This window comes from Lytechinus variegatus, chromosome 19 (genome assembly GCF_018143015.1).
Source record: "Lytechinus variegatus isolate NC3 chromosome 19, Lvar_3.0, whole genome shotgun sequence".
Classification (NCBI taxonomy): domain Eukaryota; kingdom Metazoa; phylum Echinodermata; class Echinoidea; order Temnopleuroida; family Toxopneustidae; genus Lytechinus; species Lytechinus variegatus.
Window position 1 is genome coordinate 2,689,984 of NC_054758.1, and position 24,293 is coordinate 2,714,276.

General features: G+C 37.0%; 1 protein-coding gene across 2 annotated transcripts in view; it reads right to left on the minus strand.

The window, feature by feature from the left end:
• Positions 1–12,066: 12,066 nt before the first annotated feature.
• Positions 12,067–24,293, minus strand: part of LOC121406199 (cryptochrome-1-like) — a 39,104-nt gene continuing 26,877 nt past the window's right edge. For both annotated transcript variants that reach the window (XM_041597221.1, XM_041597222.1), the window contains 5 exons: positions 23,195–23,335; positions 20,793–20,944; positions 17,934–18,031; positions 14,093–14,197; positions 12,067–13,263 (listed from right to left, as the gene is read on the minus strand). In XM_041597221.1, the coding sequence (XP_041453155.1) occupies positions 12,626–13,263; positions 14,093–14,197; positions 17,934–18,031; positions 20,793–20,944; positions 23,195–23,335 (1,134 nt within the window). In that variant the 3' untranslated portion in view covers positions 12,067–12,625. The remainder of the gene's footprint in view (positions 13,264–14,092; positions 14,198–17,933; positions 18,032–20,792; positions 20,945–23,194; positions 23,336–24,293) is intronic.

Below are 24,293 nucleotides of genomic sequence, written 5' to 3' on the forward strand. Positions count from 1 at the left end.
GTGTCATTAAATGGGAGAAATGCTTCATTCTTGTGTCGCATCTGATCTCACCAAGGAATTGTCAATCGGGGACCATGAAAACAGATGTTGATTGGTATCTGGGGGGTGTTTCACAAAGATTTAAGTATGACTTAGAGTCGCACTTAAATGCCGAGTTGCGTACGGTATGAAAGGCTTGACCGCATTGGTCAGATCGTGCCATGAGGACGCGCACTACTGCGTATCTATCTATCAATAAGATCGCGCATTGCATATCATGTACGCGTCGGCATTTAAGTGTGACGTAAATCATACTTAAATCTTTGTGAAACACCCCCCTGGTTCAGTAGTATTAAGCACTGTCCATATTACTGCTCTCTCACTAGCAACGCTCTAGTCAGTGTCATATAATGGGAGCAGTATATTATTATCTTGTCACATTTCACCAAGTAAATAGCAATCAGGGGGACGTTTCATCAATATTTTCGTCCGACAAGTTGTCAGATCTGACAACTTTCCTGGATTCTGATTGGTTGAGAAGCACTGTTACTATAGTAACTGTCAGATAAAACAGGACTTTTCATGAAACACTCACCTGAAAGCATGGAAACAAGCGTGCTTAAAGAACCACCTCGATGCATGGACTACATTAACATAGCATCCAAAGTGTAGGCTTATTTATTATCTACAAGATGCAGCCTGGAAATTGGATGGGGGTGAAATGTGCTCACTTTCCCAGGCATGTGTGAGATCTTTATCCGATTAATTGGTCTTCATCGTCTTCTACTTGTTTTGATGAACCGAAAAAGGAATGAATAGTCGGTCATTTCATGGTGATGAGGTGGATTTATTGAGATCTAAGCATGCCTTGTGCTAAATTGACATGTGGTTAGTATTAAGTGGCCTATGAATATAGGTTATATAAGAATTTCACTTATTCCTTATAATTGAAATCTAAGATGAATGGAAATGGAAGCTACAGAGAAATGAAAGATGGAGATAAAATTGAAAAAAAATTTGTAAGTTCTAATCAAACTCCGATCAACTAATCCGTGATGTTTCACTGTCACAGCATAGCTCCGATTAATACACATCTTGTCCTATCATTTATTTTATATCATTTATTTTCCTGCTTGCACTGAAAGCAAAATCAGGCAATCCCTTCAAGGTTTTGAGCTTTTTGTTCTGGTAATTGGATTGCGATCCAAGTCTGACTTTAATTACTCCTTATAACCAGATAAGATTCCTCATCCATGCAGATTTATTAGGAACATGCTGGCAATCACGTGGGCTTGAAACCACAATGAGAATTTGCAAGAGAACACGCGTTCCCCATGTGCTATATGTACTTTACTGGCCGATTATTCTATTATCTCATTACCGTTGGCAATTTCACTCAAAACGTTACCCTGGAAAAGACAGTTAAATACCCCATTAGAGCATTTCCATGAATGCGCAGGATACTATTACATGTACCTTATTTCGAAAGACAATAATCTTTTCTCTCCAAAATGTTATTTGGAAAGGACAGATTTTGCAGAAAATACCCTAAAAAAGCATTTCAATGTATGCACAAGAAGATTAATTGAATATAGTGGTGTGTAGAGAAGAGTTGTAAGGAAATTCTTGAAGCTATGTGCGTAATGTATACCTGATTTAATTGTAAATGTAGTGATGCGATTGTCTGTTTATTATTATCCGAGTGAGATTGTGTGATTTTTTTTCTTTTGTACTTTCGAGATAAATTTGAACCAAGGTATGGAAACATTAAATGTGAATGTAAGGATGAAAAATTATGAGTTGTGTATTGTAAACATGTACTGTCAAATATGTGTTAAAGGTAAATGCTAGTTTTGGTAACGATATCAAAATGAGTTCGTACAGAATCCAATGAAATGACCACTAAAGTGTCTGTTTGTATAAATAAAACGCATGTGCCAAAGGATTCTGGAAGAAATTGTGTAATTGCTGAGAAATCAGCAAATAAGCACGGGATTCGGGTAGGGCGTCGGGCCCGACGCCCTAAGCAATAATTATACATTGTCCCACGTGCGCTTATCTGTGTTGGGGATTTTCGGTGTGAACATTTTTCAGTGTAGATTTCAAGATTTCACAAAGTCCAGTTAATGTAACTGTACCAGATCTAGATCCTCGATGATATACTGGCAATTAAGCCTTGTTTCACAGACTTTCTCATGAAATCAGTGTTAACTGCAACTACTGGAATTTCTCTTTAACAGCCACCTGCCTATAGTGACCACTAAAGCAAATTCCAACTCAGGCAGATTGTGTGAATAAGAACCTGTCTATAGCAGCCACCTGCCTTACTAAGGCCAGTGTTTCCACTCTTCTCGAAATTCGGGAAATTTTGAATTTTTCCAGGAATGGTTCTGGAAATGAAAAAATTCCAGGAAATTTCGGGAAATCCAAAATTTACAATAAACAAATGTAGCAAATTTCAATATTCATGATATATTTAAAGAATTGTTTACATGGTTACTTAGATCTTCCTCTCATGTCCTTGCTTAGATCAATAGCTGAAAAATTTACACTTGCGCTCCACGCTCTCATTAAAGAGGGCGTGAAAAAAAAAAATTCCTTGATTTTGGTCACTTGGACCAAATTTAGGCACGCTGTATTATTGCCCGATTTTCGTTTAAAAATCAAACTTGAAAAATATTTTCAGGAAATGTCTATGAATTTCGGGATTTCGGAATTCAGTTTCGGGAGATTTGTTTTTGATCTGTGGAAACACTGACGAAGACTATATTTTGTGTTTCCCTTTGTATGGTAGGCAGGTTTCGTTGTATTTCAATTCTAAATCAAAGACATTGATGAACAAAACAAATGCCTTTTTATATCCTGATGTGCATTGTATTCATTGTCATTCTCTGATAAAAAAAGAAATATCAGAAAGGAAACAAATTCACGTACACACTTTAACCCTAAAAAGACGGGGGGGGGGCTGATTCAGCCCCCCCTCCACATTTTTCGTGATAAATCCGCCGCAGGAATTTTTTTGACCGCGTCGCTCCCTGACTTTTTACATTCAAGTCTCGCAACTTTTGAGACCAAATTTGCGACCTCCGGGTACGCGGTTCCAAAATTATGCAACATTTCGTAAGTGCATGCAGACCCAAAATTGCATGAAAACGTGAATTTGTGTACAAATCCAATGTAAATAGAGTTTTTAGCCAAAATTCATAAATGTATCATTTTCCCTTTTACTGATTGAAATCAATTGATTCCATCATATTTATGGTCCAAATAAAGTCCCTAACAATTTCCATTGAAAAAACAAAAACAGAGTCGAAAAACAAAGAAATACATAAGATATCTAGAAAACAATAAAATAAATAAAAAAATAAATGTGATTTTGAATTTTTTCTTAGGTACATTTGATCAGATTCATATAAAGTGTCTGTGTACCAAAACTTAGCATGTTAGGGGCATTATGTAGTTAATTAAAGCAAAATTTTGATTTTATGCATAAATTAGCATAACTAATTAGCAATGACATTTTTTGCAGAATTTGTAGTTTTGTAGATTATGCCATGGGTAATGTGCGTGCCAAGTTTCGTCGCAATCGCGCGATCGACGGCCGAGATCATAAGGGGGGCTGAATCAGCCCCCCCCCCCCCAGTCTTCTTAGGTGTCGAAATAGCCCAGTCTATTTAGGGTTAAGACATCTGCGACTGAAAAATCATCTGATTTCTATGCTTAGGATTCCAACGTTTTTTCATAGCTTTTAATATGCACAGGATACTCTGCATAAAGTCTCCCAAAGTTGAATAATCGTCTTACTCAAACTATGATTTCCTCCAGCAAGAAATTCATCCACATTGTGCTGCACTCTACCCAGGGCCCCATCTTATAAAAATTCATAACTCTATGGAAATCCATTCGTGTCATTATTTTATCTACAGGGAATTTGCAAAATGTCCTTTGTAAACAAAGAACACACAAAATTGTCATGAAATCAATTTATGGATTTGCATTCATATCTAGGAATTTTTTTTTAACACATGCATTTTATATGTTGACTTTGCTGGCTTTCCATAGTTGCGATTGATCGGATCGCATCTCTTTATAAGACGGGGCCGCAGGTGAGATAATGGGAACCAGGGGCCCGTTTCTCAACACCTGGACAAGTTAGTCATATCTTTATCCACCAACCACGGAGTTAGTTCCAATCTTACTAAACCCGTTTCTCGAAAAGGCTTCCTAACTAAAATACCTTGGTATCGATATTATCGGTAAAAAGAACAGACGAGACGTAGCCTTAGTCACAAAATAGCATAATTTTCAAAAAGAAAAATTATAACAAAATTGCAAATATTGTGATGTACTGGGAATTTCATCTTTTAAGAATAATAGCACAGGTATATTATACACCATACATACTTAGACCATGAAGACTTGAGCATTCAATTGCTGAGAAAATGGAAATATGAATAATTGATCTCGTGACTAAAAAATCACATGTGGACGTTGAGATGAGTACCCCCGGATATCCAATTTTAATAGTTACGAAAGTAAAACCATAACGGTTTTCGTTGTAAAATGATAATAATTATACGGTATTTTACGATTCCAAACATCATCAAAATATAGTTTAACAATTTTCTTTTAAATCTTAGATACTGAAACTTACTATTTGACAAATTCTATGCATAAATTAGAGATAGAATTTATCAAAATGTTAATAGGGGTCTGAAAACGACAAATACGAGTCCATTTATGGATGGCCTGACGTGGAAGAATCTTTATCAAATAAATTATTTTACTATTTCAAAATGAATGGTTTTGTGGAGTATTACCAACAGTTTTTGTAGATTCTTTGTATTACAATGATCATAGAATGCATTATCCAACTTGTTTTTTGATGTAATTCCAACATCTTTGATTGATTACGTAAGATTATAATTTTCTCATTTCTAGGCACTTTTGCATGTCATAGTCTACCCACGTGATGCCACTACGTCATTAAGAAAGAAGTTGTGACAGGTTCGGAGGTGTCATAAATATTTAGTGAGGTTGTTGTACCCGATCTTGGTAAAGAGGGCTTCGTGAAACGGTTAGCGGACAAGTAGCTCACTATCTCCGATTTAGTCAAGAAGTTAGACTTATGACGGTGTTGAGAAACGGGCCCCTGGCAGGAATTTATTCCTTGAAATGCCAATGTGCTGTAAAAGGCTGCGGGGCTATGAAAAGCCAGGGTAATAATATCCACGTTCTTTGGAAGCGCATAGGGACATTATGATATAATGTGATATGTGCTATACAAGAACTGCACTATTATTATGATTTCTGACTCAAATATGCTAGTAGCATGTCAACACCATCTTTCAAGTCAAACTTTGCCCAAGTCTAAGAGATCTCTGTTGTTCTAGGAGATTTGGTCTACCCAGAGACTCTGGGTAGACCAAATCTCCTAGACCAGAGTCACCTGACAGCCTTTCTCATGCCCAAAACACCAAATATACTTAAAATGAATTTTCACAGAAACGGATCAAATATTTTACAGAGTGAAGCATATTTATTTGACACAAAAAATTTACCCAAGAAAACATCGGAATTCTCCAACCTTCTTGTTATCACATACATCAATATGCTACCTCCTGCTAGTAGCCGATAACCACATGGTCAAGAAAACAAAATCAACACCTAAAGATTCAATATGGTATACATATGGTTAGATAAGATATAAAAAACACACACACACAGAAAAGAACACTTGGGACTTCAGAGTCCACACTCACAGGTTCGGCATTTCTACACAAAAACTGACTTCATTTGGTGAATCAAAATGACGGGTCGCCGTTCTTTTAAGTATGGTATAAAAAGTCATCCCAACTTTCTGTAGCGGCCGCACAGAAACGCTACTGCTAACAGAGCACTAACAATAGGCCCGGTCACATCTGTTGGATTGCAATGTCAAACATTGATCCAAGATGTAAGTAACGTTTCCTGTAGTAAACAGGACTTCTATTAGCAATAACATATCGTTTGTTAAGCGCTAACATTGTTTAACAGAGAAGTAGATCAATTTGGGTGAACAAAAAAAAAACGTTTCATAAAGCATTAAACTAACAGGAAATCATTAACTTTGGCAATTTTTGGGTCAGCTTGAAGAAGAAATGCAAGGACCTGCCTATCTTACAAGTGCAAATTGAGCAATATACAGACAGATCTAGACTTTTTATTTGTGTTCATACTTGGTTGCAAATTTGGAAAGCAACTTTAAGGTGACAAATTCAATTTCAATGTGCAATGAATACCTTTGCTCTTACGTGTACATGTTTGGTAATAATGCTAGCTTGCGATTTTTAATTCTTTTGAAATAATTTTTTTTTATGAACTCTATACAGAAAACACAGACTGTAATCATGGGTGTCTTTGCAATCATTTTATCCCCCCCCCCCATAATTCAGTTTTAACAAGAGTCTCAACTGAATCAAGGTGTGTCGTAAAAAATCAACTAACAAGGAAGGGACATAATGATGCAATAGCTGAACAACAAAATGTGCACTAATTACATGCAGCCCATGAACCTTTTTAAAAACTAGGTTTATAATAAACATACTGTATCAAGATTACAGACAAAAAAAAGCAGAATTGCACATTATTTTACAATATAAAATTGATAAAGTTTACATTTTTTACATGTACATGACAGAATATTTCTGTCATAAGATTTAGCATTTACAAATATTTTAACTACTAACCGGAAATTTTTTCTTTAAAAATAACGGTATATTTTTTTATTTAAAAACAACAGCAGGGCCTTCATACCAAATATTAGCAAATTCATAATGTATCTTTATTGGCAGTGCTACAGAATATACCTTTCAATATAAAAATTGATAAGTTTAAAAGACTTTTGAATAGTTTGCAACATAGCTGGTTCCACTAAAATAATTTCTTTTGAGAGAGAGTTGAAATTCAAACCAAACGAATGCTGTGCAACTCCATAATTCAAGAAATGCTTGAAAATTACATTTTCCAACCATTAGTTTCCCTGACTTAATTAAACTGGGGGAGTTTTGTTTCTTCATTCATTTTGTGTGAGTATTAGCACATCCAAACATCACACTATCTGCCAACATTTTATTGGACGATTAACTCACAACTCACTGGTTTTAAAAGTGATCAGAAGTGAATGAAACATGGATAGATAATAAACGGTGAATTAATGTTTGGGTGTATTTCATTTACATCATACCCCCCAAACACAGATAAATGCCAGTTGTTGTAACAATTAAAATGAGTTTGTACAGAATTCGATCAAATGACACCACAAGTGTCTGTTTGTACGAGTATGAAATATCTACCAAAGGACTATGGAAAAAAAATGTGCGATTGCTGAGATAAAAGCAAAAGCATGATATTTCACCAAAACGTCAGGTATTTTTCCAAGCAATAATAATATTCATTTTCCCACATGCGAATTTTTATTTCAGCCTAGATTTCGTAACTGTACAAGATCTTGGTCTAGGATGATACGATGACCAACTCGTTTTACAGACTTCTCATAAAATCAGCGTTTACTGCAACAGTTTTCATTTATCTATAAAGGAAAAAGAAACTTAAGTGAAATATCATCCCAATATCATTCTCATCATCATCACTAATTACTTTTTTTTTAAAATTCACTTACATGAAGCTATCAAAGACCTTACTCTACCCTTCATATACAGTGCGTCCCCAAAAAAACTATACACTTTTGAAATGGCTGCCAAATAAAAAATGTAGCACTTTGTGGAAAAAGACTTATAGATATGGAAAGCCAATAAAGTCAACTTTCAAATGACACCAAAAAGTTGGAAAATTATTAATGCTTGAGCGAGCACTGCCCACTGAAACAAAGGGTATGCAAATTAGGGTGGGCTGGAATTAGCCTTCCAATTTCTTTCAAATTTTTTGTTTGGTACTTGCAAAGTTGAAGGTTATTTGGTGAATTAAAGATCAGATGTGATCAGTTTGTTGTTTGTGAAAATTTCATACGTTATTAAATTAAAATTTAATGCATGAGTGATCATGAATTGCAATTTTTAGTCCAGCTTTATCATGTGGATCATGTGGATCTCAACAATGTGTTCATGACAGTCAGGAGAAGTGGGGGTAATATGACTCAGGTAGGTGAATTAAGATGATGGGCTAAAGGTCAACAGAACATTTAGCAACACCTCCCTCCATCTCTACTCCCTCCCCCCACTTCTCTCCTCCTGAGAAACTAATTAACTTGGCTAGGCTGGGCAGGAATTAGCCATACAGTTTTTTGAGAGGTTAGTCCTTTGGAACTTACAAAGCTACAAGGGTGTTATGCTATTCATGAGTGAGATAAGTTTTGGTTTTAATAGGCAAATTTCATGAATTACTAAATTGAAATGTAATGCATGAGTGAACAGGAATTGTAATTTTAGTGTAGCATATTCATCTTGTGGACATCAGAAGTGTGTTCGTGAGAGTCAGAGTAATGTGATTGTACATGTACCTGTTACAAGCAAGAGGGCGAGATATGCTAAGACTTGGTTAAAAGGGCATTCCTCTTCTTTTTGTCCTTTTACAAATTAAAAGTCATATGAGTTCATATGTACCCTTCCCTCTTCACCTCCATTTCCCAGCCCCCCCCCCCCCCCTCTCTTTGTCTCACCTCCTGGATTGTAGACTTTTCAAAACTTAACTGCCAAGTGACCGGTGGCTGATGGTCAGTTTGAATGATTACCAAAAAACTTAATGATGATGATTAATGAAATAATTTATTGGAAAAAAATGAATGTTTGATTGATCACATTGCACATTGAATGAAATGATTTACTGATAAATTGTTGATTAAATGATTGATAGGAAAAAATTGATGCCCTAATTCATAATTAATCATTAAACCAACATTCTGCTCTGGACTTCATGCGTACATGAGAATAGCCATCAGTCTCTCAACCGGAGGGGAGGCCGGGAAAGAGGGAGGGAGCGGGGGCTGAATGTTCTGTTGACCCTTATTTCATCAACCTACTTCTCCCACTTAAGCCCTATCTCACCCCCTATTCTCCCGACTGGCCGACTCCCATGAACACATTGCTGAGATCTCCATGATAAAGTTGAAATGCTGCCCCAAAAGAGATCCAAATGATAAAGTTAAAATGCTGCCCCGTAATTGTAATTTGTGTTCACTCATTCATTAAAGTTCAATTTAATAACTTATAAAATTTGGTTAAGTTATCAAAACTGATCACGGTTGATCATTAATTTATCACAACGCCCTTAACTTTGCAAGTTCAAAAGGATTTGCCTCACAACAACTGAAATAAATTGGAAGGCTAATTCCAGCCCACCCTAAATTTCATACACTTTGTTTCAGTGGGCAGTGCTCGCTCAAGCATGAATAGTTTTCCAACCTTTTTGGTGTCATTTGAAAATTGACTTCATTGGCTTTCCATATATGTGGGTCTTCTTCCCCAAAGTGCTAGATTTTTTATTTGGCGGCCATTTCAAAAGTGTATAGTTTTTTTTGGGACGCGCTGTAGTGTAATGTATGAATTTGAAAGCTGTTGGAAAGGAGGTAGTTTTGCTTTGAGATAGTTCTACATTTTTTTCGCAGAGTATTCTATCTGTTTTTCCCTTACTTTATGCATGAAACAAAAAACGAAATAGAATTGTAATAGTAAAATTGAAGAGTGATTATTTCAGACCTTGCTGACATTGTAATTCCGTACATTTATCCTAAAATCTCAGCGGAGAAATGTAATCTATTTTCCTCTTAATAAAACATTGTTGCCAATTTTACGAATCAGAGGTGTAATTTCATACCTTTAAAAAAGCCTCCTAAATTTGATACAGATCACCTTATATCGAAGCGGATGTTGAAACATTTGGAACAATTTTTTTTTCAGAAATAGGAAATGTTTCCTCATCTACATTATGTTTATTTATATACATTTATACATGTAGATATTTAATATTCATTTGTACTAATTTATATTTTTATTCATATTCATCCATTTATATTCATTTATTTAAGAATATTGTGAAAGTCAGTAGACCTCGTTGAAATACATGGAGCAGCCTTAAAACCATTTCAAAATGATGTCTTTAAATCTTGCTCCTAGGGATGTGATGGGAGTAGAATTCTAGATTTATCTAACCTTTTAGAAACCCAATTATGGCCAGATCACAGAACTGTAAATCCTCAATTAGCTCTTTTTATACCCATCACCATACATACATACATGTATAAAAATATAACAAAGTGTGATAATTTCGATCTCTCTTTTTTTTGGTGATGCTGTACATTTAATTACATGTACACACATGAGAGGAGATAATTAATTCAACCAATTTCCCAGTACACAATTGAAGCATAACAATGGTGCACATATTTTTTTTCACATTCTATTTGTGATTATACAACACCTTCCAAAGGCTTTTACAATTATACAAGACACGCTCCACAATATTCACAAACATGCATAATAAAAAGCAATTTATTCACTGCATTGATCAAGGTCTACATATGCACAGACACTTTAATTTATCATCATTTAACCATGATCATAAATGGGCTAAAGCCAGGAAATCTTGTGAGATTACATCTTCATTGAATCATACATGAAATATAGTCCAATCTTGCTTATCTAACCAGCCAATTAGCACCATCCATCAAAAACTATCTGGCAGGATTATGTACATGGAATGAGACAAACATTGTTTCTGTGAAAATTTATACAAAAGTCATCATTTTTCATATTTTCATTTTCTTGATATTCTTGTTGATTATCAAGAATGAATGTCTGTGCAATTAAGTTTAAAATTAGAGTGAAATTAGATGGAAAATTGAGATTTTTAAATGACTTGGACGAAGAACGTGGTGGTGTTGTGGCTCCCTGAATAACGTTATTGAACCGCAAGGTCCGGGGTTCAAATCTCACCACAGCACTTGCCTATTATTGCAAGGCATTTATCTACTTTTGACACTCCATCGAGGTGTAGCAAATAGGTATTAGTAAGGAATTCTTTGAATGCTCAATGCACCTGATCAGGAAAGCCATGCTAGAGCTGGGTTAACAGTATGCAGCGCTAAGAAACATTGTATCAAGCGCTATTAAATGTTGCATGTCATTATCATCATTTTCTATTAATTGAAGATAGAATAAAGCTCCGAGATGCCACAGGTTTATAAAAGGTAACTATAGATATGGCTGGATATAAAAGCAAGATCAGAAGTTTAATACCCGGATTGTCTTACAAACTTATCACTAGTAACTGCTTACAACATTTGCCTCAACAGAATAATATAAAATAACCAGGAGTCCATGACACAAAGCTTAGCAATGATCGTAGAACATTTTTATACGATGGAATGCATCGACTACAATGTATGATCAATCGTAGAAGTCAAGCGTACAATTAATCGCTAACCTTTGCTTTACAGGACCCAGAACTTTCCCCGGCCTATTACGTAATAAATCTCTCTCCTGGATTCATGGATGTCTCTGATAAGAAAAATTTCTGAAATAAGCTGAAATTTTCCAAACCTTAAAATACCCAATATTCAATCATCTATTTTTGGTAGTCACATTTGATTGAACCTGATGTACATGTCGTTCTCACACTATTTCTTTTTATGAGCCTGCAAGAAGGATTCTTACATGTACATGTATTTCAATAAGAAAGTATGCTCATTCATTTAGCCACACATGAAAGTTAGTGTTATCTGATTTCATAATGGGTAATAAGGAAATGAACAGCTGAAGTTCTTACAAATTTGAAATATACCAATGTTAAAGGTATTTTCTTTCAGGGATAGTACAAGATCTTGTAATATATTCACACTGGCAAAATATCTACTGGGATTCCAGTTAGGTTTACTATAAACCAGAACTTTCCCAGACCTTAAAATACATGTATCCAATTCTCTACTTTTTGGTAGTTTTACCTACTGGCATGAAATAGAATCAAAACATGCTACATGTATGGCTCCGTACATGTATACAGGTAATTTACAATGTAAAACATGCTTAAGGCCTGAAAAGGAAGTTTTGGGGGTAGAGACCTGGCAAAGGACTGGAGTATCTGTGCATAGTATAATCTGATAGTCGTGTTCTTATCTTTACATTAGATTTTATCAGAAAATATTGGGTATCTTTCATGTTCAGACGAGTATGCTGCCAGAGAGAGAAAAAAACTTTCACGCAATGTGCTCAAGGACTACAATAATCTGTTAGTCTGTTTAGAGACACATTACAGACGATCTGTAATGTCAATATACATCCTGTTGTGAGAGACAATGAACACTTCACATGGAAATTCTATAAACAATAATCACAATAAGACTTTGACATGATCATATAACTCTATGGTTTTATACACAATATCAACTGCAGAAATTCTTCATCAAGTGCATTGGTATACATGTTCAAGTGAGCATATCATTTAATTCCATTAGAAACGAAAAAACTGTACATACATTTTCAACTCTGAAATTCAGTGTGGTCCCCACACGCATATCAGAAAAACGGTACACTGATTCAATTCCTGATAAACAACAGATGTACATATTTATAGAAACTATATGATAATCAAAGAACGGTAGGTAGCTGAAGGAACTGACAAGCTGCTTGTCCTCAATTCTCTTGGAGATGGAATGTCATTGATTCGTAAACTGCCAGTGGGACTGCCAATCAGCCCCTTCGAGTTCTTTGAGCAAGCTTCCTGAGGTGCCAGGGACATCTATCGGACTCAAGCCAGTGATCGTGACTGGCATGTGTTGTTGACTCATCTGATGCTGCTGCTGTTGTTGTTGCTGATGTTGTTGTTGCTGCTGATGCTGCGGATGTTGCTGCGGATGCTGTTGATGTTGTTGATGCTGCTGTATCACCAGAGATGGTTGATAGCTCAAGGTACTACTGCTGCTTCCCGGTAGATGACTCGTAACATCCGTCACGTTCAACCCACTGACCTCCATGCCCCTGACGTCTGGAACAACCGAGACTTCGCTGACACCCGCTCCGACACCACCTCCCCCGATGCCGCTGGGTTCGCCCATGTTGCTTCCGGTGTCTCTGCTGAAAGGCATCTGCATGTGGCCCATTCCCATACCCATGAAGCGCATCTTGCTGGGTCGTGGCATGAGGATGCTGTTGTTTGGAGATTGTGCCACCGGAGCTTCCTGGATCTGTTGCTGATGCTGCTGGTGCTCTGGCATGAGCTTAGAAGACACATTGGGTTTACCCACTTTGGGAGGAGCAGATGCTGCTTTGGAGCTTGGCACTGATCCCAATATTCCTGTTAGAAGTCAAAGGGTAATTAAACGATAAAGATCATCATCACTCCAAAACAGAAGCCTCAAAGACACTTCACAAGGAAACACTGACATCACAACAGAAAGAATCAATGCAATATTCCCTTAGTGTGCATTAAGCCCAGAGTGGTCCAGTGGTTAGCACATTGGACTCATAATTGCAAGGTTGTGAGTTTGAGTCCCAACTCTGCCATTGTCTCCACTTTTAAAAAAGGCCGGAGAGTGATCTCTGTTGTCTGCAACATCAGCCACTATGACTGATTAACCTAGACGTAAAATGTTTCCTGGGTATACCAGCTTGGCGTTTACCAGCAAAATGCTATCCTGCTGAGTTCCTAGGGAGTTCCCACAAACAAACAGTGCACGCTATGCGACATGATTGCACTAAGATCCGACTGTAACAAATCAAGCGTGCGCGCCAACCTACAACGATGCGATAGAAGAATCACAGACCAACTCTGAGACATTTAACATGTGGAATCTTCCCAAGTTTCTTCTGCAGTTTTGATGATTTGAGCCAATCAAATCGTTTCTAGATGATGACATCACAACCTCGGACAAAGCGTAAGAGGAGGTGCCATGGTGATGCAGAGCTATTGCAATGTGTACGCTGGCCTACGATGACATTGCACCCGAGATGCGATTGGCAACTTGTTACAGACGGATCTAAGTGCAATCGCATTGCATAGTGTACGTGCTCTGGGCTTAATATACAGCCCAAGGTATCTATATTTTGATCCATCTTGAAAGATTATGGAACCTTTTCAATTTTCTACAAGTTGCAACAAGTTAAAAGAATTTAACTCAGTTTACCTGGTCCGCCGTGCCGCGACAAGTTATTATAGACCTTCCTCATCCTCTCGATGTTCCGATGAGACGCCTCCGCGTGGTCCACGATTGGGAGCGGATAGTCCTTGCCTGTGGGGTTAGAAAATTGCGCGCACAAAAAAACGTGAAAACATCAAATCGAAACATATCAAAACTGAAATAAAGATATGTATTTTATCAAACAAATGACTGCAAAATGGTACCTCAAGGGGACCGGGGTTCAGACAGAGGCAGGGATGAGAACGGGCCGGGGAAGCAAGGGGGGGGGGTGTTAAGAACGGAGAAGGAACTCCACTTACATGAAGTTCTCTGGTGTACATCTTTCCCACGCTGAATCAGCAATGACTTATACCATACCTCATTTCGATAATGAAAACAGGCCACAGTCAGTCTCCTGGAATCTTCCATTCACTTGAAATGGGGTGTTCATTTTTAAAATAATTTTTTCTAGTATTGATACAGTGCTCTTGACAAGCTCCGAATATATTTTCAAATCAAATTCCAGATCCTCTGAAAGACGTAATAAAAAATTAGTCCTCTCCAAGACCAACTCATGCTATAAAGGTGTCTCTTATCACCGAATGTAGGATATGTTGCATCACCTTTTGCTTCAGTTCCGTACTGACAGAACTTAAAATTCAGACTCTACCCCCGAACTCAGAATGGTTTGCTCCAAAATGCAGTCATGTGGCCACCTCCATTATGGCAAATGGGGGATGGCAAGTCAACTTGCATAGGAAATATCTACACCAGCCTCTAACTCCCATCTTCCTGATGATGTCTGTGCCTTTGGTCAAATCAATGCCATTAACCCTTTAAATACTGAAACCGGGTGTTCCCACTACAAAGCCTGTGTTAATTCTATAAATCAGCTGTGAAAGAGTTAACCTCAGGCTTAAAACAAACATGGCAAACCATGTAGTGTTTAGATGTCTATAAGGGTTTGAAAAAAAATCTTGGAGTTACTATAATGATACAGCATTATAAAGCCTATATAGATTTGTTGGACATTTCATATCCTAACATGGGGCCCATGAAATAAATATACATTGTATGTTTTGGATGTAGGAACATAGATAGCAATTTTTATTTGGCGTAGGTATTGGGTTTAGTTTTAAAAGGGCAGAATTTTGAAAATGTTTTAAAAATGCAATCAGAATAAGAGTCATAGTAATAAAAAATAAGAGTAGAGATCAATAAAAAATGTTGAAAATTTCCAGATTTTTAATACGATTCAAGTCAAATTTAGTTCTTGTGATAAATTCTGTAACTTTATTAGAATTTGCCAGAAATGCGAATGAAAAAATTATTAGGAAAGGAAAGAGGGGTTGTTTACAATTCAGATGTTTTAAAAATACACATTAGTATTCAACAATATTATACCTGACCTACACAACGAGACTTCACCTATACATGTACATGGATCTAAAAAAAAAAATCCATGTGCATGTATCAGGTGATTGATCATGTGATATCTCTACCAGTCAGGTGACAGTAGTAGAGTGAGCCAATGACAGACATCATCACAGTGGGGGTTAGATCATCAATATAAGTCAGTGAAACGCAAATTTTACCAGAATCACAGCGCTCTGTATCGCTTTCCAATACATAGGCAAGGCCAAATTTGGAAACACTGACATGCCAAAAAAAAAATAATTCTAATAAAAAAAAAAATGGTAAAAATAAAGGTTTGGAATCGGGGACAAAGGGGACGCTTTTGCGAACTGATTAAAAAAAGAGCAGAATGCTACGATATACATGTACTGTATGTTATTCCTTTTAAAAAAAATGATAATAAAATATTACTGAAAAGTGTAGAAGTAGAAGCCTTGTGCACATGTTCATGTTGTTTATATACCTTTGCGTTGTGTCCGACAACCCAAAAGAATGTTATTTGTTATATTAAGTTTTGAGAGTTCATGACAAAGAAATGTCAAGATAAACACCTTCAGAAGGTGTAGAAAAAGAACACTAGACCAGAAAGCTACGTATTAACTCCACACAACTAAAAGGTATATGAACAACGTGCACAGTGCTATTGTGAAAGAATATTCACGAAATATCGGACATACATGACAGCTATTAAAATAGTTAAAAAAATAAATAAAAAGCTGACTTTATATCTTACGGAGATTATGTATAGACAATGAAAAGAAATATAAGTACAGATTTGACAGAATAATCACAAGAAAAGACGAAACATAGTTCTAAAAGAAACAAAGTTCTTAACTTACAGTACACAGAGTCGTATACCTCGCGTCCTTTTTGGAGCCGGAGGTATACGTTTACATTACCCGAAATTACTACAGACTTATTCTATTCAGGAGGCTTATCGCAAAACAGCGTGTTAACAGTGACGGCATATCCGGTTGATCTGTCCCCCGCTTGGTGATGAGTGTCCTACCGTTCACTTTCGCCGAGACTCAAACGACGAAAGCAACGTATCATGCATAATGCGGGAGAATTTAACGTTATTCCTGTATGAAGAAGTCTTGCACAGGTTTTAGAGTAGTGACGTGTTAGTGGGATATTAGGACGTTATTCAATAATACACTGTCATCATTGGGTGAGAGCAAGAAGGGCACTCAGTCTTTGTAGGGCTTTCGACTGTTACGCCTTTCTTAGGCTCAACCAACGGTGAGCGGAATACTAACTCATTTGAAATGTCAAACATACTTTCTGGCAATGAGTCACGCCCGGGAGGACATTAGATTATACACGCAATAGTCCTTCACGATACCAGAATAATATACAAGTAGGAATTGGAGTCTTCATGCTCGATAGGGGAAGGGAGTTTGGGGTGGGGTAGAGGGGTTGGGAGGCGGATGAGAAAGGGGTAGGGAGAGGAGGGTGGGGAATGGAGGGGAAGAGGATGGGGAAAGGATCGGGCGAGGGGATAGATGTTGGAAGGTGGAGCGGGAGGAAGGGGTTGGCACTGGGAGGGTTGGGTATGTGTGGCTGGGGAAGGAGGGGAGGGGGGAAGACAGGTTTATAATTGGAAGGGTTGGGGTAAAATGGGGGAAAGGAGAGGATGGCTTGTGAAGGAGTTGGGGCGGGGGACTCTGGAGAGTGGGGAAAAGATAGAGGGGAGAGGAAGATAATGACACGGGGGGAGTACAGAGGATATAAGGGTGGATGAAGCCCAATTTACTTGACATTATCGAGTATGCCAGTGACTTGGACAATTCCATGTATAACACACAAAGCCCAATCAGGCATGAGAAAGCAATGTTGACTTTTCAAAGGATGTTAGGTAAAGCAATATTGCAAAAATAAATCAGAAATCAGATTAATAATACAATAATGATAATGGGCCCATTACACAAAGGTCAGCAATCAATCGTATGCTTGATTTTTATTATCATCAAACATTCAATCAATGTTTTAAAAATACTCTACAATGATTGATAAACTTTGTGTTACAGGCCGCAGTCTACTCATAACGATGTATAAACCACAATCAATATTACTGAGCAGAGCCAGGTTCTAAATCCCAATAAAGCAATTCTGATAAACAAGATGTTTCTCAAAATCAATTATGAGCCTAAAAAGGGCATTATCCTCATGCTTTTTCCACTTGTTTTGAATTCCAGACCAGTAAGAGTGAGGTTTGTGGCTATAGTAACTTATTAATGTTGGCCAAGAAAATAGCTCACTCACTCTTCACCAAAACACAGCTGACGAATCTGCGGTGTGATTTCAACCACATTGCGTGTTTCCATCTACCGTTGCCATAGAACCCAGAGCAATCAATATCCATGACTACCATTATTGATCTCTAACAATCAAAGTTGTTTATGAATCTTTCTAGAAACGTTCTACCCACCTATAATACACTTTGCTTTTTCTTGGACCTCCAGGGGTGCTGTCCAGGGCTCGAAGATGTACTTTGAAGGGAAGTTCTTGAGAAATGGGAGATATTTCCTGCAAAATCAAGAAAAAAATATATTCTTTATTGTATTGTATAATTTCTTATAAATTAGTGGGCCCTAGTATTCATGACTTCTGTTTTTCAACTGCTCAATTTGTCTGGAAGATAATCCTGTAATTATTAATTTACTCAAGTCTTTTTTTAATCTTGCAAATCAGAAATAAAAAAGAAGTTTAACCAAACAATTAGTTTAAAATATCATAATGTAAGAATTATTTCTGTAATATATAACATAAAAATAAATCTTAAAAAATATGATCATAATGGAGACACGTCATATGCACATTTATAAAAAAAAGGAAACAATTATGATTTCATGTAATAACATAAGAAAAAGGAAAGTGGGGATGTGACATCATCAGCCCAACTAAAGAATATTCATGATGATGTGCATATAACTGTTTCACAAAATATAGCTAAACTTTAAGATTCAATAACTTTGTTTATTTGTTATCCGATTTTGATGAAATTTTCAGCATTTCGCTCTGTGAATTTTACTCTATTTCTAAATATCTTCAGCCCAGAGTATCCCTTTCAACGTATTAAGTGTTTGGTATTGCAAAATAGTAACATGAATCACTAGAATGCTACAGCGAGACAATATATAATAGAACGGAAAGAGACAATAGACGCTTAATGGCGAGCTGTGATTGGCCGTCAAGGTAAGCAATATAGGCTTTAATAGTACCTGCCATAAATTCAAGCGAAGCAACCGAACACAAGGGTTCTTACGAACTCCTTCTGGCGGCAGAACTTATTGAACAAGTTTGAAAAGGGTTAAAAGCAACTGATGTCATTCAATCTGATTGGTTGACAGTATCAAATTTGTAACAAAAATCTTGCATTTGCATGTTTTTATAAAACATTTCCCAGACTTATTCTAAATTTATAACAAAACATAATTGAACTATTTTGAGACAAATGAAGTTATTTCTAACAACTACAGAAAAACTTTGTACAGAGTAATTTGTTTTCATTTTAAAATTAACTGCGATTCATTATAAATAATCAGGATTTATTTTTAGAAACCAATTACACTGTTGTATCAAAACTGTCAATAAACCTTGATATCTTTCATCTCTAGGTCAATGTTATGAGCACATTCAGACTTTGATTTCAAATACATGTACATGTATATCATTGTGAGTGGATGCCATATGTCTATTAAAACCAACATTAACATTTGCATAGATCGCTTGAGTGTTGATATCACAAACAAGGACTTTGTATTGAAGGTCATAACATAATAGCATGTGACAAACATTGATAACAAACAAAGGAAATGTTCAAAACAAAGTAAAGGTGTGCTGGTCATGTGATTAATATCACACTCATTGCAGTTCAACATCCCATGGAATTTTCCACTCAGTGCTCTTGACCATGAATTTTGTTCGTTCTCTTTGCTTTGCCTCATTGGGTTATACCAAGTTCTGTGTTGGTGCTGATTTGGTGATACAAGCACAATTTAAATTGCTTCCCCTAGCCCCCGAAACCATTCTGACATGTACTTTTAGTCCAGATCACATGACGGACATCTTGACACTTAATTAGGCCCATAATCAGGGGCCCGTCTTCCAAAAAGTACTGATTGATCCGATTAATCATAACTCTATGGAAATCCATCAGTGTCATACATTTTTCTACAAAAAATTTACACAATGTCCTTTGTAAACAAAGAGAAGCACACTGAATTTTCAAGAAAATAATGAATGCATGAATATTCATCATAATTAGAAAATATTTTGAACAAACATGCGTAATAGATGATGACGTTGCTGGCATTCCATAGTTACGATTGATTGGATCAATCGCAACTCTTTGAAAGACAGGGCCCTGAAGTCCAGTTTTACTTTATAGTCCAACTCTGTGATAAAACTATGGAAAGCCAAACATGTCAAAATTTTGTTTATATTGCATGCGTATTATGTTTACTGTGCTCTTTGAGAATTCTTTAATGGTGAAGAAATCTATCTCATCTTCCCAGGCATGTATAAATGATTTGAGAGTCGAATGATCCAAAAAATTGAACCTCTATTCACATCACAATTGATTATCCTTAAGTTAAACCACAACTTTACATCAGAATTGATCAAAAGCAACTGAAGTGAAATTTCTCCCTGTACTGGAAGTTTGGTGCTATTTCAACATCAAATTTACACCAACACTATAAGTTAACATGAAAATAACTGACAATCCACATTTCCCTGATCGATGTAATGCCATTAGTGATTAGAGGGAAGTTTTTTTTAAAGAAAAGCTGTATTTTAGAATTATAGCAACGCTGGCCCTCTCATATTACTTTCCCCTGTGTATTCCTCAAGTGGTTTATATTTCCAATTCGTTTAATGCAAATTCGTCCAATTGCCAACTCGTTTTCTATCATTTGGTCTACCATCAGTTAGTCCACTCAGCAGATGGTCTACTTTCATTTATTATTTATGCCATTCCGTCTAATATAACCAGTTGGTCCAATAGCCATTTAGTCCATATACAATCTGGTCTAATTGGACTAAGTGTTAATTGTGCAAACGAATGAAAATGAAATGGAAATTCGACCAACTGGTTTTGAGATGAAATAGTCATAGACGAAATGGAGATTAGACAAAGTGATGATTGGACTGGTTAATGGACCAAATGGTTGTTAGACGACATGTTGATGGACAGAATGGCATTAGACTAAATGAAAGTAGACCATGTAGTGAGTAGACAAGTTGGCAGTAGACGAATTGGCAATGCACCGTTCAAGTTACGTACCTGACGTAATCACCGTTTGGGTCTGTCCGCCTACCAAACTTGACAGGGCAGTAGCAATGGAAGAACTGTTGATAAAATGAGCTGCAGGATAACCAGATCCAGTTCCCAGCGTTGACGCTCCAGTCGGCATCCAACAGAAACTCATCAAAGACCTAATATATATACATGTCAATATTTTATTTTTTTCAATTCCACTTCAAGATAAAATCATTTCATACACACATGTAATTTACAGGGGACACACCAATTTTGCTCCAGGTTTTATTTCATCTCAGATGTAGGGTTAGGGTTAGAGTTGCAATATAGGTTTTATTTTATGTTTCAGGTAATAATTCAGTTTTAGGCACATTTTCAGGACAGAAATTCACTTATTTAACAAAATATTGTATACAAAATAAATGACCATTATGAAAGAGTATCATTTACTCTATCTGATGGTCCAATAATATATCATTTAACTTGAGGTTAAACCAGGTAAATTCTTAGAGAAAGAAAATCTCACGAATCACAAGATTTTGCAAGGAGGATTCAACCACGAGATGATTTGGATGAACAAGCCTTTTTGCTCGTTAGCATAGGGACCTGTGGTCTGACTGGATAGGGTATAGTGTTAAATCCAGGGTCGAAGTTGGCGATTCTATTAGTCTCCACAGAAAACGTCTGGAGATCAATTTACGAAACAAGGTGTTCCTATCTCTGGTGGGAGGATCTTGAAAAAAACATGCATGTAGGTGGCTTGCTGGAAATGACCCTCAAAACCATACACGAAGATTTGAATCAAATAGAGATATATCAAAAGGAAAATGACATTATACTGCACAAAATATACAAGATACATATATGGCTCACAAAATGCACAACTGAAATCTCATTTATCATATCCATTAATATATCCTCTCGACCCAGGTGTAGTAAATGGGTTCCCAGTAGGAAGAAATTCCTTGAATGCTCAATGCGCCCGATCAGGGTAGCCGTGCTAAAGCCCAGGTAATAGTACGCAGTGCTTAGAAACACTTGTATTAAGCGCTATAATGTTGCATATTAATTAATATATTGAAGGGTCTCATTGATATTAACATCTCACCTATTCAAACCTGTTGGATCTTCATTTTTCCCCTTTTATTAGACTGATAAACATTATTTTAAGGTAGAGATAGGCTCTTATGCCTCTCAGTCCAACAATGTGAAAATACTACCTTTAGTCCTATACATTGGAATGTATGTGAGCGATCTGCTGGCATGTGGCCAAGCAGTGCTACCATACATGAATGCGTATACATGGCTTCATGATTTATACTGGAAATTGTTGGTTTATATATGTTTACACACATGCACTATGCTCCCAGGCATAAAGCTTGTTGGCACTGGAATAAGGAATTATTTTCACTGGCCAAGAGCAATTGTTCATTCTTTTGACAAGCTGCCATACAGGATACACTAGAATGGGAAGATAAGAAATGGCCCGAGAAGACAACATCCTAGCTCTCGTACAGTCTTGCCAAGGTCAAGTCTGAGTCTCATTGAAATACATGTAAGACCAAAAGACAAACAAAATACAAAAAAAACATCCAGGATCTTGTCACCATCAAGTTTCCTTAAAACAAGATCCAATAATTTGGTTTGTTTGTTTTTTATTTTCAGTAATGTTTTCTCATCTAGGAGACTGTTGCATAAAAGTTACAATTACAGCAACCTTGCCATACAATGGTAGCTAACATGAAATCCTGCATTCTGATTGGCTGTTTACACTGTTACCTGGGTAATTACTATTAGATGGCAAAGTTCCTATACTAGTTACTTTTAAGCACGTAGCAGGCCAATCTATGTGAACTTTTCAGCTTGTATATATAGATTAGTCTGCAAGCACAGACTTAAATTTGACAGTTTAACAAATTAATACCAAGTCTAAGGTGAAGACTAGACTCCCAACTCTCTGTCTTGTGTATAATAAGAGGCATCAGCCACAGCCATGGCCCGTATTCTGAGGTCGGGCTTTAACTTAGACCATGGTCTAACTCTGTGTTAAATTAAAATATGGGAAGCCAAACATTTCAAAATTTTGTTTACAGTGATTGCTTCTCATGTTTGCTGTGCTCTTTACTAATTCTTTAATGGTGAAGACAACTGTAATGTTATCCTTCCCAGGCAGTCAATAGTGTTTTAGGAGTCAATTGGGCTGATACATTGAACCTCTACTGTTAGAGATTTATGTAACAACTGGCTTTCCATAGTTAAACAACAACTTAAAACCAGAGTTTGAATTAAACCTGACTTCAGAATACAGGTCCATGAGTGAAGCTACGCTCACTAGTTCAGACCCTGCATTGTGCACTATGCCCCAAAACAAAGGTCCGTGCCTGCAGGCTAAAAGATACCAGTGATCAAGATTGACCGATACTGACCTTCATACCCTCTTCCCAGCTGATCCAGAGGTCACCTCTGGTCAAGAAGCAAGCCACAGCGTGTCGGGCCAGCGGATGAATCCAACCTTCGAGACGCAACTGGGTCATGATTGCATCAATCCAGGGATATCCCGTCTCGCCCTTGTATGAGATGGAAAGAAAAAAGTGAGAGAGTAATGATTTGCATCACTATATTGAAAAAGTAGCGATGAAAGAACAGTGCAAAATAAAGGACAACACAAAGTAAAGAGAGCCGAGATCTTAGCCGTTTTACTGGCCCGAGCAGGGCAGGACAACCCTACACCCAACTTAATACCTGTATCAGAGCCTCTGTGTGTGTGCGTATTTGAGTTTTGTCAGATGTATCTCAATCAGATATGATTATTTACGTCTGGGACCAACCTTTAATGTCACCATCCGAAAGACGTGACCAGGGCTCGAACCTTGATCCTCTGCATCAATTTTTAAATTCCCCACATAGCTTGTATTACAGGCACATGCCACAATGCCCAGCCTATACTCAAATACATTATACACAATGCCTTGTCCTCTCACGCCGAGACAAGGTTCCCTGCCTAACATCGCTGTGTAGTGTTTCACAAAGCTGTTGATAAGTTACGAGCGACTTTGCGAAGGACTGATAATCCTTTCTAGTGGAAAATGATACACACTAGATTTTTCATTGGTGTTGATATAGTTCTTAAGTCACCAGTCGTTTGTGAAGTAGCTTGTAACTTGCTAACAGCTTTTAGGAACACCCACCTAGTGGGTGTTTTCATAAAAGCTGTTCATAAGTTAAGAACGACTTTAAAAACGACTGGTGATCCTTTTTGGGGTATCCACCAAAATATTCACGGGCAATGATAGCGCATAAAGAAAGGTTCAGTCATTCTTAAAGTCGCTTGTAACTTATGAACAGCTTTATGAAATACCAACCAGGTTTTTTAACTTGGCATCTCTGAGAGACAGAAAAACAGAGAGGAGAGAAAGGGTGAAAATGGGAGTTAAGGAAAGCAGAAAGTTGAAAAAGGAAGAAAAGGGAGGAGAGAGAGAGAGAAGAAAAGATGAAGGCTGAAATAAGAAAACGAGAGATCTGTAG